The sequence below is a fragment of the Chelonia mydas genome, chromosome 8, assembly GCF_015237465.2.
Source record: "Chelonia mydas isolate rCheMyd1 chromosome 8, rCheMyd1.pri.v2, whole genome shotgun sequence".
NCBI classification, from domain to species: domain Eukaryota; kingdom Metazoa; phylum Chordata; order Testudines; family Cheloniidae; genus Chelonia; species Chelonia mydas.
This window is the reverse complement of record NC_057854.1, coordinates 89,448,381-89,465,370: the sequence shown is the minus strand read 5'-3', so window position 1 is coordinate 89,465,370 and position 16,990 is coordinate 89,448,381. Positions and strand designations below refer to the sequence as shown.

The window sequence follows — 16,990 nt, the reverse complement described above, 5'->3', positions numbered from 1 at the left end:
AGTCCCTTTGCAATGAGAATGTAAATATCGGTTAAAAAAGCTAAGTGGTTAAATGTTTAAAATTGTATCATTTAATCGGTTAACCGTTAACCAAGGTTGCTCTGGCTGGCCTGGTGCAGTCCCTCTGGCCAATGGTAAGGTCTGGTTAACCGATAAGCCTAATGCTTAGGTTAACCTTTTACATCCCTCTTTGCAACCCTTATATTCACAGTTGGAGTTTTATCCTGAGTCTCTCATGTATTGTTTTTTGAAAGCCCAGCCTGGGGAGGCCAGTGGTGACATAGGGCTCTCAGCTTCCACGTGCCCAGGCTCAATCGGTTTCTCGCAGCTGGCTGCAGGGAAAATCTTGAGCGCAGGGCCGAGCAGAAGGCGAACCCGCCATGGGCTACCCAACGAGCTCCTCGTGCTGGCTGAGCCCGGGGCAAGTTCTTGGGGGGCGGGGGGGGTTGCAATTTTTTGAGCAGACTCACTCAGAGATGCTGCTTAATTCATGCCACTTCTTTCCAAAGCTTGCTCTCCCCCAGCCCTGGGGCTGCCAGGTAGGGTGACCAGACAGGAAGTGTGAAAAATCAGGACAGGGGGTGGGGGGTAATAGGCGCCTATATAAGACAAAGCCCCAAATATCGGGACTGTGCCTATAAAATCGGGACATCTGGTCACCCTATCGCCAGGCCGCATCGCCCACAGCTCGGGCTGGCCTCGGTGCTCGGACTGTTACAGCGCCCGGACCACGGGGACCACGCGGGAACTGCTGCCCACAGGGCAGGGGCACAGCCGCCTGGGCCTGCGCCGGCTTTGCCCCGTCCGTCCCCCACACGCCACCCGCGCTCCGCCCTAGGCCTCCCTCTCTGCGTCCCCCCACTTCTCACGCCTCGCTCCAGTCCAAGAGCCGTTAAATTACCCGGGACCATTTGAACAGCCTCATAGGAATAATCCGCTCGCGCAAAACGCTGATTGGGTGATCTTCTCGCGCTGTTATTGGCGGAGGCGGCAGAGGGTGGGTGGGGTTGAGTCTGCGTGTCAGGACCTACTCACTTCCCTTGGAAAGGGAGGGGGGAGCAGCCATCCATGTACGATGGTTTAACCCGTCCCATCCCCTTCCCAGGCTCTAGCCCTCTGGCCAGGCCTCTACCGCCGCACGCGCGCGCCCCGCCAGGACCCCGCGGGCTGGCCAATATATTGCCTGAGTCCAGGAGACAGACAGTTGTGGTGGGGTTCCTAGGGCGCCCCATAATGCGGCCCAGCGCGCCTACCAGATTTTTGTGAGGAGCCGACGCTCTGTTGGCCGATGCTACCCTTTCAGTCCCGAGGATCCTGGAGGGATTTCTCTGCTGGCGTTTGCTCCGGAAGGCCGCACACGCCCTGGCGCGAGGGGGCAGGTGTCGGGTCCTGGGGCTAGGGAAAACCCGCCAACTTTCCCGTTGTGGGGAGCGCGGGACTGGGGCGCCCTGTAGTCTCCATAGCAACCAGGGAGGGTGATTCTGGGAGAGCATGCCCCCTCCCGGCGGCACCGGGGCCAAGCGAAGATGTAGCGGGTGAGGAGACGCGGCGCCGGCAGGGACCCTCCCCCCGGGAGTCAGGGGACTCACCCCGTCCCTTGCGGGTCAGGAGCGGGGGAGGGGGAGAGGGCGCCTCCACTCACCCTGGGGCCGGTGGAGTTTGGGGGTTTCCCCGCCCGCCTCAAGATGTGCCTGGGGAGCCTGTAATTCCTTCCCGGGGACACGCTCCGTCGGGGTCACTCTCCTCGGGGGGAGGGGGCATGGCTGGAATAAAGGGCTTAGTCTGCTTTAGTCTCGCTCGCTGGGTGCGCCAGGGGCCCTGTGGCGCGGGGCAGCGGCCGCTTTCCCGCGTCGGGGCCGAACCCCGCTGCAGGCTCGGGTTGTTAGGGCTCGCAGAAGGTGCTGTCGCTGGACGGGCTTCCCCGCCACTGAACCCCCAACAACAGCCCAGCTCTCGAGAGCGGGTCGGGCAGGCTCCAGCCCATTCGTCCCTTGGCCTCCCTGCTGGAAATGCCGCACGGGCACCAGGCGGTGTAGACCGTGTCTGCTGTGAGGTGGGCCCGATCTTCTACACGACACTGAAACGTCAGCGTAGCCCCTTGCAGGCAGGCCCCTGGACGCAGCCAGGAGAGACGACCTGGCTTTGGTCATTTCCAACCCCCGCCTAGATTCGGAGTGCTGAAGGTGGAACGGCTCTTGCCCAGTCCTCTGAGCCACGCGGGCTACTAGAAAGTACAGTCATGAACTTTTTACTGCATGCATGGCCGCTTCCCATAATAAAAGTAAATGTAACATTGTGTATTTGACAGGTGTTACTGCCGACTGCAGCTTTCTGTCTAGGGTGATCTTATTCCCCGTCCCCATTATTATTTGTGAGTGAGGAAAAAATGCCAGGTGTATTACCAAGTGACGCTACTGGGCTTTTGAGAGGTAGCCCGTCAAAGAAAAACAGGCTTTCCCTGAAGCTTTTCCAAAAAAAGGAAACTAAAAGAGCACTGGATTTTACAGATTCACAAGAAAATGAACAAAAGAGTTCAGAATACAGAGGCTCAGAAATGTATGTAAGAGAAGATTTTCTGATTATAACCTAGGTCAATGCTAAACGTTCTAATAAGTATTTTTATTTTATATCAGAAATAGTTTGTTTAATAATGGACAAGTGGGAGTAAAAACCATTTTAATAAATGGATGTCTTATCAACCTGGCTCTTGAAAACGAAATTGTTATGCTTACTGCACTGCTCCAATAGAGAATAAATGTCACAAAGCATATTATAATGGAATGCTTGAGTCGGTTTCATCTAACTGAACTGATTTTGGTACTTGAAACCTAATTTAAGAAAATCAGAGGTGGCTGAGTTTACACTTATTATGGATGTTAACCTTGCCTGTAGAATGTCTTTTTAACTTGTGGAGAATGTGATCAATACACAAAGCTAACAAAGGATACTTATTCAGATTTACGTACCAAGTTATTTTAAACAAATTGATATTCTGGCTTTAAAGAATTTGCAAACAACAAACCTGTTTTTCAAAATGAGATTTAAGTGAGCCTCGGCAAGGTTCTGGATTTTAAAGTCCTATTTCTAGTAGTTGTACAAGCATTGGCAGTTCCAGTACTAGCTTTCTTCCATTACATTTCACCAGTGTCCCTCAATTCCAGAATGAGGCTTCCAGCTCACTTCATACCAGGTAACGAAGAAGGTTAGATGGGAAAAGGAAAATTACAGCTGCACTGATGACCATTTAACGCGTTTGTTCTGTTACACCAGTGGAATGTGTTATCAGTCTAATGCTTCTACATTAGCTTTTGGTTGCTTCGTTGCATAATGGACTGAGTCTTGCCCTTGGGTTTGTGTACAGGAATTTCTGTGACGATAAGCTTTTGGTGATGAGAAGGGTTAGAATGGAAAGTATACACTGTGGCATTTTTCACTTAGTGCTGCAGTAACTAAGTCTCTGAATAACTCAAACGTTATAGAAAAACTTGTAGGATTTTTTCCATATTTGTTTGAAGGACTTCAGAAAAAACTGCCTGACCAGGTGTAGCACATACATAGGTGTCCTACCAAATTCATGGTCCATTTTGTTCAATTTCACAGTCAGAGGATTTTAAAAATAATAATTTTCATGATTTCAGTTATTTAAATCTGAAATTTCATGGTATTGTAACTGTAGGGGTCCTGACCCAAAAGGGGGCTCTGGTGGGCAGGGTTTGCAAGGTTACTATAGTGGGGTCTATTACTGTCACCCTTACTCTTGCACTGCTGGTGGTGGTGGTAGTGCCTTCAGAGCTTGGCAGGCGGAGAGCAGCAGCTGCTGGCTGGGAGCCCAGCTCTGAAGGCAGTGCTGCCAGCAGCAGCGCGGAAGTAAGAATGACATGGTGTGGTATTGCCACCCTACTTCTGTGCTGTTGCTGGTAGAGTGCTGCCTTCAGAGTTGGGCGCCCTGCCACCCAGCTCTGAAGGGAGCGCAGAAGTAACGGTGGCAATTCTGTGATACCCCCCCCCACCCCCAATAATCTTGCAACCCTCCCAACGCGCTTTAGGTCAGGACCTCCAATTTGAGAAACGCTGGTGTACCATGTGAAATCTGTATAGTATAGGGTAAAAGTACACAAAACATCAGATTTCACGGGGGAGACCAGATTTCACAGCCCATGATGCGTTTTTCATGGCTGTAAATTTGGTAGGGCCCTACACATGGGTATTGTACTATTCCTGGAATATCTGTGTGCTTATTGCAAATCTTTTTGCATAAATTCCTAGAAAATACTGTTTCTGTTGAGTGGTTCCATCTTTGCGCATACAGCATAGCATGAGTTTCAAAAACTGGTAGTTTTGGTACCATCTATGATCTGTTGACAGTATACAAAGATTAATTTTATATAGTAGTGCAAGGGCCAGATTTTTAAAGGTATTTGGGCACCCAACTCCCTTTAAAAATCCAGCCCCAAGTGTTAAAATATGTTTTGTAAGAAGTTAATAATGTGAAGGACAAACACTTCAAAAGGTCAGGGAGATGTATATGCATGTGTTCTAAGATATTTAAAAAAAAAAAAAAAAAAAGCCTTGCTTTCTATTACATACTCTCTTCTCTGTTTAATAGTGATCAGGTTGTTCCTGCAGCACAGCCTCCTTCACCCATTAGTTGTGAGAAAAAAGACAACATGCTGCCTTTTGTGGGCTTGAACAATCTTGGCAATACTTGTTACCTTAACAGCATACTTCAGGTAAATTCATATTTTGGGGATTGGAAAAGATATTTGTGTTGTCGTTAAACATTTTATACAAGCATTTTAGACTCCTAGTTTGACAAAGTATTGGGTAAAAATGAGATTGAAGGGAGATACCACACACTCAAGGCAGCCAATGATGCACATGTATCTATATCTACTCCTGCTCACGTGCAGGAGTAATTGTTTTATAAAGAAATTACTGTGTTGCCCGAAAGGTTTGCTTCCAGGATTGGGCATGAGTTGACCAAACTTGTTCTCTGACCACACCACTTTCCTTGTTTTGCATCATTGTGCCAAGCTGGGTGCACGAGTGGAGGCAGAACTTGGTGGTGTAAATCGCTTTGTATTCTGCAGAGGGATGCAGATTGCCCTTTAATTTAATAAAGCAAAGTTCCATCCAACAGTAATAGTTGGAATATTCTAAGGGATGCTATAAAGTAGTTGAAACTCTCAATTTTATTATTTGTTTCCCAATTTATGAAATTAAAAAAATAACTAATTTGAATCTCTTTTAAAACTGAAGCACCCCCCTGCAATGTTGGAAACTCTATCTTTGTACTAGTGCAGGAAACTAGAAAGACAAACCGATGACTAGTCACTTCTCTACACAAGTTTAAAAAGTGTAGTGAAGTGAAAAAATAAACAGTATAAGTGATGAAAATGAAACACTGTTTAGTTTACTTTTCAGTCATTCATGTTAACTGACTTATCGTCTATCCCTTTAACCACTTGGGTAGAATTTTCAAGTGCCTAAGGGAGTCAGTTGCCCAATTCTTATTAAATTTTGAAGCTTTAAAATCACTGGGAGTTGGACATCTGACTCCCTTTGGCATTTTAAGTATTATGAGTGAGACTTTTTCAAATTTCCACCTTAGTTTTAGTTAGTGGAGATAACTATATAAATAGTAGGGGAATTCAAAAGTAAGCTTTCCACTACAGCTATGCATTCCTGAATATCAGCAGTATTTACTCTCACTGTACTGTAAAATGAGTGTTGAGTAGCAGGGAGAAGTTTAACTTTTGAAGGATGGTCTCATGGTTAAATTGTTGGGCTGAAATGTGGTAGACGAGGTTCCCTGATCTGGAACAGACTTCCAGTGGATGTTGGATTGAGCGCCTAATCTTTCTTCCTCAATTCCTTACCTGTAAAGTGGAGATAGGAAAGAATTCTGACAAGGACTTTGGGAGGATAAATTCATTAATGTTTGAGGTATTACGGTATTTATGACCTCCATTTCCTCAAATGCCACAGTGATTAGAACCACATAAGTACCTAGGTAGAACTTCTTTACCTTTGTGCTTAAGTTTTTAACACATTTTTATATATATATAAAATATTGTTTTTAAATTGTACTCTACCTATATTTGCAAAGTCTGGACCATCAAGGTTTCTGCATCCTTGCGTGCTGTGTAACAACCTAGGAGATGCAGAAGCAGATCTTGGCCTATGTGCATGGACTTTTAATTTAGTTTTAACTTTAGTTTCTTGTACAACTTTTGCTAACTTTACAGTTTTTTTTCTTTTTTTTTTTCTTGTTTTATACTGCTGCTGCTAGGTGTTATATTTTTGCCCTGGCTTTAAAACTGGAGTGAAACACTTATTTAACATTATTTCAAAGAAGAGAGAAATGTTAAAGGATGAAGGAGAACAAAAGTCAGACAAGGTAAATTTTATATGTATCATTTGATCTTTCTTTAGCTGTAATTATGTAAGTAAGAGCAGCATAAATTAAAGTGTCATATCTTGGAATATGTAGGGGCACACAGTAAAGAGCTTTCTTTAACTTCCTGTTGAAGAAAATTTACCTTTATTATAGTGGAATAATTTTTGACTCATTTACAACTTATAACACTGCTCTTCAAAGTTATTTCTGGAAGGTTTATAAGTAAGACTGCAAGTCTTTCATGGAGGTCACGGAAGTCAGAGATTCCGTGACTTTCTGGGACCTCCGTGACTTCCGCAGCTGCAGCGGCTAACCTCAGAGTGGCAGCAGGACCCAGGCCGACCCCCGCCCTAGAGTTATTTTGGGGCTAGAATATCCGGTGGAATCAGTTTGTCGTTCATACTCACTTTCTACAGGCAAAGCAGCAATATATTTAACGTTTCAAGAAGCACCTGCTTCCATCCCTTTAACTGATAGAAATGCTGTCAATGACTGACAGAAAAGGGATGAAGGAGGCAGGGGAAAAAACCTTCAACTGTTGTATTCAGAGGCAAAAGCTCAACTATTTGTCTTTTCTTTTATGATTACAGGGAAGTTGTAAAGAAGATCCTTTGGCAAGTTATGAACTAATCTTCAGTTTGCATTCCTTGATTCTTTCAGTGGAACAGCTTCAGGCCAGCTTTCTATTAAATCCAGAAAAATATACAGATGAACTTGCTACTCAGCCAAGAAGGCTACTAAACACACTTAGGTATAAATAATCTTAAATTAAATGTCAGAATTTTCACTGAAATTTGAGCTGATTATAATTTGTGTATTACAATTTTAAGAAAAAGTTGGGGGTTGATGTTCTTAAATTTGATACACCAGCGTAGGAAATGTGTGTTTTTTCCACATTCCATGCAGGGGATTGCATCAGTTCTGCTGCTAAGTAGAATTCTCTAGCAGCCACATAGTGAAACTGATATAATCCCAGTCAATTTTACTGTGGGAAGGTGGCCCAAGATAAAATTTGTGCATCTACTGTTTCAGCTATCTCTTGTCGTATCAAAGTTTAGAGCTAAGATTACAGGCCTTGATCCTGTAAGGTTCTGAGTACTTTGGCCCAGACCCAGCAAAGTATTTAAATATGTTTATGTCACTAGGACTACACAAATGCTTTAATTTAAGTATGTGCTTAAGTGCTTTGCTGGATCAGGGCTAGAGTGCTCAGCACCTTGCAGGATTCAGCCTGTGAAATGGCCATTTGCCCCTAGTCTCCTTTCCATGCCTACCTGTGGTACATGGACCTTCTCTTCAGGCCTGGACTTTTTATCCAAACATCCCTAATTTTGAATCTCAAATCATATTATAGTTAGCTACTTAGTAAACAGTCTGCAGTGGTGAACGTCTATTTTTTTATTCTTAATCCAGTGCTGAAGTAGTTCTTAAAACTGCTCTGCTTTTTGTCAATTGTAGCACTTAATGGGGATGGGCATTATTAAATAATTGACGTAAACTGGTGTTGTTTATTGATAATACACCTGGACATTGATCTTGTGGTATTGTTCTACCACAGAAAGGCAGTGTCTAGAAAATAGAGAGGGGACACAAGGAGTTAGGACATGTGGGTTCTATGCCAGACTGCCTCCAAATTATGACATTGGTCAAGTCAATTCACTTCTTTGGCCTCAGCTTTCTCATCTGTAAAATGTCCAGAAACATTTATTGCACATGAATATTGTGAAGTTGTGTCTGTATTTATATATAGTCTTTCAGTTGAGAACATAAGTGTTTTACAAACTAATACATCTGTATCAATCCTTTAGTATTAGTTTCTTAACGTCTATTGTAAAATGTAGTCTTATGTTCCAATATTTTCATCCTTTTGTGATTAACACAGAAGTGCTACACAATTTTGTATTCGTTCCTGAAACGATCAGATCCTTCCTCTTTGACTCTTCTTGTGCTTCCACCCCAGTCTGTGGACTCTCTCACTGCCAGATGTAAATTAAAAATATAAAGTCTGCATAGGAGTTCCATTGTAACACAATGACTGATCAAGTGATAGTCTCCAGATATATCATTTCAAAACTATATAACACTTCCCTTTTTCTTTATAGAGAACTTAACCCTATGTATGAAGGATATCTGCAACATGATGCCCAGGAAGTATTGCAGTGTATTCTTGGTAACATCCAGGAAACGTGTCAGATATTGAAGAAGGAAGAATTGAAAAATATGCCAGTGGAAGAGCCTGTAGCTCACTTGGAGAAGTCTAATCAAAATACTGAAAGCAATGGCATTAACAGCGCTGTTGAGGAAAATGACTATGCAACAAGCAGTCACACTGCAGAGGGTTCTGAAGACAAACTATCCAAAGGAATTGGGAAAAGGAAAAGTGACACTGAGAGTGGGAATGCAAAGAAAAAATCTAAAGTATCCAAGGAGCATAATGCAGTAGAGGAAAATCAGAGACAGACCAGGTCAAAGAGGAAAGCAACAGCGGAGAAACTAGAAAATCATACGGAAGCCATTGATAAGTATTCTATTGAAAATGAGATTGCAAAGCCAACACAGAAGAAATCACGACTTAAATTAAACTGGTTTAAGTCTTCAGGCAAACAACCCAGCATTCTGTCTAAATTCTGTAGTGTCGGAAAGCTAGCGAACAACTTGGGATCCAAAGAGCAGATGAAAGAAACTGATGCCTGTGAGATTGAAAAGGCATCTGTAAAGTGTGAAAGTGGTAATATAAAAGAATACTGTGAACTTGCATCCCCTGTGGAAAGTGCTGGTGAAAAAAGAACTGAAAAACCACTACAAGAAGGTTAGTAAAAGCGTGGGCTTAATGTAAACACAGTAGGACTAAGAAACCAATACATCGGGGAAGTTGGTGCTCAAATACCATAGTGAGGATTTGAAATCTATTTTTCCTTAAATGGAAAATTTCTACACCCAATGTAATCCTAGTTTATATATATATATATAAAATACCTGACATACAGATGTATCTAAGATATATAATAATAATTAGAAATTAGAGCATGAACAGAAAATAAGGCTCATTGTAGTAATGCAATGTAAAAAGCTTAGAAGAATGCCAAATTTATACTCTTATTACCTCTTGCTAATTTATAATGTAGAATGTGGGTTGTGAACTTGAAAAGTCCACAAGTGTTTGTTCCGCACAAGAGAATTATTTATCATTAAGGTTAATGCCAACATATACACAATCCATGAATGATACAAAACAAATTACCCAAGATGGGACATTTTCAATAAAGGATAAATCTAAAATCTAATCTTAAAATAAAATTTGAATATTTCAAGATCAAGATTTTTTTTCATATGCTTTATTCAATATACAGTCGTCATGTGCTGGTTTTTATGGTCTGTTAAATATTATAATACAAATGAAGGAATGTGAATATCTAAAACTGAGACCAAGACTGTTGTGCTTAATGCCAGTTCAGGAAGAATAGTACCAATAACTGTCCTTAATGTACTACTCTGAATAAGAACTTTATTGTTAATATAAACATCTATTGTAACTTTTTCTAGGTTCAGAGTTAGCTGTTTTTGAATTAGTGGAGAAACTGTTCCAGGGTCAGTTGGTATTGAGAACACGATGTTTGGAGTGTGAATGTTTTACTGAAAGAAGAGAAGACTTTCAGGACATCAGTGTCCCAGTACAAGAAGATGAACTTTCTAAAGCAGAAGAGAGTTCTGAAAGTAAGTAACAGTAAAGGGTCACAATGTACGTATCTGATTTATACATTTATAGTTTTGGGGTGCCCTTGGTGTTTATAATGTTACTAGAAATTGCTTTTGGTCCTGGCCACGTCAATATCTTATGATTTTCTTTAGAATTGGAAACCATAGCCTTGATAACATGGCTGGATCCAAAAAGCATTAAAAATGTTATTTTAAATTCACTCTCCTGATATGACACAGGTGCTTGCAATCCTTTTATTCATTTGAATGGACACTATCAACTTGAAAGAGCATTTCTATCTGGATTTTTTTTTTTTTTTTGCCTAATGTAGTTATAACTAACCCCTCAGAGTAAAATGTTAGAAATATTTTTTTCCAGCTTGTTTTGTGCATCTAACAACTTGGGGTATATAGTCAATTTTAGTTCCTTTCTCACAATTGATTAGTTTGATAATGATGATTGTGGGCCTACGCTTTCTCCCTTGTTGTAAAAAATCCTTTTAAGGAGCAGGGAAGTAGAAAACCCCATATCTAACCCTTTAAGAAAAAACAGGATATATACTGCATGAAGCATGCTCAGAAATTTTTTTTAAGTTTCAGTTTGAAAATGTAAATTGTCATTGTTCCTTTAGAGTGTCACCAAGATACTACGCATTTTATATTTTTGTGTACTTTTTCTTTCAAATTATATTGGTGTTTCTTGTATGGTGTCCCTAAGGCTACTTCACAAGTATTGATGATTTATATTTGTTTTATATGAATTTTCCAAAACTGATGCACATATATTAACACACTAAAATTTATTTCAAAGTTGTAAAAACTGATTTTAAAAACTTCTAAATTCAGGGTAGTAAAGAAAAGGTTGTTAACGCCCAATGATGTAATTTGGGGGAGATTTTACTATTCCTGACTTCCTATTACATTAGGTGGGGAAAGATGAAAATATTAATCTTGAATTAAAATAGACTAAACCTAATTCCAATTAAGTTTTCTTTTTTAAAGATTTAAAAGTTACTACCACTGCAGATGTTGGCAGTGAAGCTTTTTTATATATATATGAAATCTGGTTTAAAGCTGTCAGTGCAAGCCAGACATGACAGCGGAAGAGAACTTGCTAGTTATTTTGGAAATCTGCCTACCTTTTAAAAATGGGCCAAATTCTGCTCTTAGGTACGTGTGCACAATTCCTAGGGAAGTCAGTGGGAGTTGTGCACTTGTCTTATCTCAGCCTTTGAAGACCTTTTGTTTAAATCTGAAACACAGCAGCATACCAGCTGTTTTTCAGTCTGAGTTAATCTACATCCTGGCTAGTATCTCTCATTTTTGCACTTCCTGAAATTCAGTGAGCAGAGATGATTTGCTTATCTTGGTTTTCAGTCTATTTGGTGCATTTTTAATATTCTTAACTTTAATACTAGTTCTTGCAAGTGTCTTAACTTTTACAGCTCTGTTTTAAAATTCTTGTGGTATATATTGGAAATGTAAATAACTATCTGTAATAATTCTCTTTTGTAGTTTCTCCAGAGCCAAAAACAGAAGTGAAGACCCTAAAATGGGCAATTTCACAGTTTGCATCAGTAGAGAGGATTGTGGGAGAGGATAAATATTTCTGTGAAAACTGCCGTCATTACACAGAAGCAGAACGCAGTCTTTTATTTGATAAAATGCCTGAAGTTATAACCGTTCACTTGAAGTGCTTTGCTGCTAATGGCTTAGAGTGAGTATTGCAGATAAACTATATTAAGAAACAGTGCTGCTGGAAGAGAAACCTTGCCAAAACAGATGCAAAAGTTTAAATAACAAAACTTGTTTGTAGCCTGAATTTAACTTTGAAAAATCCCTTGTGAAAACAGAGAATACAAGTAGTTTATTATTTAGCTGTTTAGCACAGGCTCTTCATATTTTAGCAAGACATAAAACAATTTTCTCAGTGTTTAGATTACCAAGTTTTGTAATACCCTTGTGAAAGCTGGGGAAAATATTCTCAACGTCTCATGCCAACATTGTTTTCTTGTGTTCCTAATGGAGCTTGAAATTTTTTGGGGGGGGGGGGGGGAGGAGGGAACTTGTTTACTTGCTAATATCAACTATGGGGATAGGGATAGGTTAACTATTTCAGGATAGGTAGTTAAACTACAGTGCATAAAACTGGATTTGGCAACTGCAGATGGTAGAGATTTTGTCACTGAGGGAGTAGAAGACATTTTAGAAAGAAAATACTGGAGATTAGCCTCCCAAGTTCAAAACATATTTTTAAGGTATACCAAATTTGGACCATAGTAATTTGACTATGTCTTCGACTTTTAAAAAACTCCCCTAAATTAATTCAGTTACTATAAGTCCCATTTATGTTCGTACCTGTAGCTGAGCATTGGCAATATGCTCTTATACTATGTAAATCTTTATTTTGCTGAAAAGGTTACTATGCCTAATTTCAATATCTACTTTTTCTTCCAAATTTATGAATGTGAATAAAAATATTCTAGCAAATAGAAATGAATATGAATAGTACAATAACAGTACATATCTGAGAATTGGCTACAGCAACATACTTAATACAATTGTTTTGGGAGTAAGTTGGAAAAGCGCTTGAGTAAGTCACAATAGCACTATTCAGATCTCTGTAGAGAAATAACCTTAAGGTGACAGAAGGCCACATCTGAATACATTTTCATTATATTGTGAAATGTATTAAGGTTATTTGTTGTAATCTTCATCCAACCACTAAATTGGAAATTTAATGATATAGCATTACTGAGCTCATTTACAGTTTTTCATATGTTGAAACAACATATGCAGATTTGATCTGGCTTTCCAGCCCTCCCAGTATTATAAATTACAAGTGATTACTTTCCTGCCACCTGCATCATTTCCTCAGGAAGCAGTAAACAGACAAACTGCTTATTGGCTCAATATTCCACCACTTTACTTCAGTCCCAGAACATGTTCCTGCCACTCAATACTGCACAGAATCAGAATTCAAGATATTAAATGAAATTACCCAATGTTACAACTTCACTTACTGATTTAGGATGTTTTAGAGGTTGAAGCATGAGGCCTGGGAATCAGGAGATATATTCTGTTCCAAAAATCTGTTAGAAGCTTCCTATGTGACCTTGAACAAGTCATTTAATTTCTCAGGGCTTTAGTCCCGATCTATAAAATGGGGATAATACTTTCATTCAAGATGTATTTTGAAACTTAATTAAATGTTTATAAAGTGCTTGGGGAATCTGCAGGTGGAAAGTGCTAGGAGTAGCACAAAACATGAATTGACAAATGAGTGGTGATAGGATACCCTGTAAACAGTTACTGATAGCAACTTTATGTACATATATTTATAGCCAATATAAATGTGTCTGTTTGTAAAATAACCACATTTTCAAAGGGTTATGGTACAAAATTTTGTCTGGTAATCTTCTGAGCTCCTAAATAATGAATTTCTCCCAAGTGCCATGAGTGCTGTAGGAATCTTTAGCTTTCTGGAGCTGTAGAAATGAAAATCCAATCACAAAATAAAAAAGCCTAATTGATGGAATTAGAGCAGAATTCTAATGAAGGTACCTTAGTCTTCTGCTTTGCCTCCTCTTCAGTAGTCCATTCGAGTTGTAAAATGTTTACCTTGCATTCTTGTACGTATTCCTTGATATGCAAACTAATTTTAGGCATGTCTTTGTTTTAATTAATATTCTGAGTCAGACGGAAGAGCCCATACGTTTCTGATCCTTCTGCAAGCAATTCAAAAATAAAACTATAGGGGGTTTTTGTCACAGGGACCCTCAATATTTTTGATCTTCAGTTTGTTTATAAGCTTAAACAACACTTTGTCTTCCTTGAGGATTTAGTTAGCAATTTCCAGGTTACATAGCCATTTTCCAAAAGTCGTATCTTTTTTTTTCTTCTGTCCTGGTGATCTTCAGATCCTCACTCAAAAATATTCACACTTCCATCCAGGCCAGTGATGCTATTTTGAACTGAATCCAGTCTCCTCATTTTCCCTTTGAACAATCTTGAATGCTTTCTGCAAAGGTATCATCAGCCAAAGTGCAAGGAAGTAAGAACAGAGAGATCAAACTTAATACTGGAGTCAGGGATGCAGCTGAAACTGTCTGGAAAGTTTATTCTAAGGTTCCACCTTTTGGTTTCAGCATTTTAACTTGGAATAGCAATACAATATCGAAATCACTAGGCTTGGAAGAACAAAAGACACCTGCAAAACAAACAAGAACTGCCAAAGACATTGAGCCAAAACACTGTCTTAGGTCACACCCATTGAGAGTCTGACTAGTTTATACATGAGAAAGTCAGCTCCTTTCTTATCTGGCTGGAAGAAAAAAATAAGACAACAAGAGTGAAAGCTGAGCATTTGAGAGAAGAAGGGATTTTTAATCACTGTTTAAAATTTTGGATTTTTAGTTAGTGCCAATAATTAACATTTTAGAGAAAGGAAATCTTGGTTAAAGATTCAGTTTCACCCTTCTAGTTGTGTGTTAATACACATCCTTGAGTCCCCCAATAATTTTTTTAGCGATACTGGGGAAGACCAGAATTGACATTCCTATTATTTATAAGTTATAAAACAAGCAGAAAAGTTTTCTGTTTTTGTTTTTAAGTGTCTATACATTGGAGTAGCAGAAAAAGGCTAGAAACTTCCCCCCCATCATTTGTAGGTCACGCAAAGAAAAATGTGAAATGATGCAATAATCTAACTTTACCATTTTTCTTTCAAAGGTTTGATTGTTATGGTGGACTGTCAAAGATAAATACTCCCTTATTGACACCTCTTAAATTGTCACTAGAAGAATGGAGCACAAAGTCTACTAATGATACCTATGGATTATTTGCAGTAGTAATGCACAGTGGCATTACAATTAGCAGTGGACACTACACTGCCTCTGTCAAAATTACAGATCTTAATAGTTTAGAATTAGACAAGGGCAATTTCATCACTGACCAGATGTATGAAGTGATTAAGCCAGAACCACTGAATGAGGAGGAAGCAAGAGCTGTTGCTGAAGATTATGATGATGGTGAAGTCTCTTTTAGAGTCAATGGAAATGCACAGTCAAGTAAAACTTTGAGCAAAAAGAATATGGAAGCTGTTGGACTTCTCGGAGGACAAAAAAGTAAGTCTGACTGTGACTTGTACAACAACAAAGCAACTAACCCTGATAAGGTTGTTAATACACTAACTGAAAATAAAAATTTTGAGTCTACCAGTACTAATGGGATCTTGGAGTTTGATAAAAGTACTGAAAATGGTGATCAAAATGGTATAGCTTTCAGTGGACTAGAAAACAAAGCTTTGTATGTGTTACAAAGCTTGAAGGAATATGAGGGAAAGTGGTTGCTTTTTGATGATTCTGAAGTGAAGGTTACAGAGGAAAAGGACTTTCTGAACACTCTCTCCCCTACATCGTCATCTACATCAACTCCTTACCTTTTGTTTTATAAGAAAATTGTAGAGTGATACTGTATTTTGTAAATATTACAGATTTGCATACACCTGTTGATGTGCTTTTTGCATCAAGATTACCTTGATGTAACAGCTGTTTGTCTTTTGAAGCTACTGGATGATATTATAGATCTTACAATTCTGTGTAAACAGCACAATTTGAATTAACAAACCATGTCATAGAACTTTAACTCCTACTATAACTTCTGTGCTGCGGACTAGTGATGTCACCTTCTAGGAATACAAATCTGTATAGATTCTTAAGATGTCCAAAAATACAGTCGTGGCTTTTAAATAACTAGTTCTGTCACACCTGACTTGTGTATTATTAGCTTTTTTAAAAAAAAATAAAGTTATTTGTATTCACATTCTGGAGTAAATTTATATAAACTAGTAAAACTCATCAGAGGTTGTGTATTTTTGTAACACTGGAAGCAATATTTCATATCTAGTCTTTGGGGCATCAGTACAGGGCACAAAGTAACAGCTATAGCTTATTGATGACCTTCTCCCCCCCCCCAAATATCTTTGCTGTGGTGTTCAAAGTACAAAAACTAACGAGGTCTTGTTAACTCATTTAGTGGATTGGAAGGAGTGGTACCGCATCTTAAACTTTAACTTAATAGTGAATGTGATGCATACTAAGATTCTTTATATTGCAAGCATTAACTGATTCCTGTTCATAAAGATTTGAATGAGCTAACCTGCATCTGTTTTACATAGGTGTTAAGTGGACAAAGTGTAAATATGTGTGATATTGTAGGTATACCAGATGTATTTGTGGGAGAAAGAAAGCAATTCAAATTGCTGATCTGTATGCAGTGTAATAAAGTATTTTGTATTTTAAAAGCCTTCTAATTTGCATATGTGTTTGGGTGGATTAAGAATTGATCTTATTACCTTAACAGGCTAATTTGTACTGAGAGCTCACTGAAATATGGGAAAACTAAAGCATTGGCTTGATAGTGTGTGTACACAGATGTATGAAATAAAAACATAAAATGATATGCATTAATTTTGTCTGAGATGAATAGATCAGATTATGTGTTTGAGAGCTTCTATTGCTCTGGCATTACTCTCTCTCCAATAGTATGGCACAAACACATCCTGCTTCTTTGATCTTTCCTCAAGGGATAAATGTTAACTAAAATTGCTTAGTTCTGGCTTTTACAATAACAAGATAATTACACTGGACAAAATTTAAGCCCTTATGTGAACAGCATTTCTGATCCATCTTTTAAGTTTTAAGGCCTACAGTAATTCATATGTTAAACTGTCAATAGTCAAAGGAGTTTACCAATACACTTTAAAGAAAAATAATTTGTCCCAATTAGGACTAGGGTGTTTGCCAGCAAAGGCAAAGATTATTTTGAATAGGTGCTAGAAGAAGTCACTTAAGGTAAAATTCTGCTGTTGTCTGCCGGAGTCTGCCAGAGCAC

At 39.4% G+C, this 16,990-nt stretch overlaps 1 protein-coding gene across 2 annotated transcripts; it reads left to right on the top strand.

Annotated features, from left to right (window-relative positions):
• Positions 1-1,204: 1,204 nt before the first annotated feature.
• Positions 1,205-16,560, top strand: USP1 (ubiquitin specific peptidase 1). 2 transcript variants are annotated; one of them, XM_037906597.2, is made up of 9 exons: positions 1,208-2,053; positions 2,309-2,556; positions 4,607-4,730; positions 6,293-6,400; positions 6,991-7,151; positions 8,503-9,209; positions 9,944-10,114; positions 11,612-11,813; positions 14,828-16,560. In XM_037906597.2, exons 2-9 carry the CDS (start codon positions 2,387-2,389, stop codon positions 15,564-15,566), a joined length of 2,382 nt encoding a protein of 793 aa, XP_037762525.1. In that variant the 5' UTR covers positions 1,208-2,053; positions 2,309-2,386; the 3' UTR covers positions 15,567-16,560. The 2 variants fall into 2 exon arrangements, with proteins under 2 accessions (XP_037762526.1, XP_037762525.1); XM_037906598.2 differs by lacking the exon at positions 2,309-2,556 and having other exon boundaries at positions 1,205-1,535.
• Positions 16,561-16,990: the final 430 nt, after the last annotated feature.

Coding starts and splice junctions, on each gene's coding strand:
- USP1 (XM_037906597.2), top strand. CDS start 2,387: ATGCCAGGTGTATTACCAAGTGACGCTACTGGGCTTTTGAGAGGTAGC. Junction 2,557..4,606: donor GAATACAGAGGCTCAGAAAT/GTATGTAAGAGA, acceptor TCTGTTTAATAG/TGATCAGGTTGTTCCTGCAG. Junction 4,731..6,292: donor ACCTTAACAGCATACTTCAG/GTAAATTCATAT, acceptor TGCTGCTGCTAG/GTGTTATATTTTTGCCCTGG.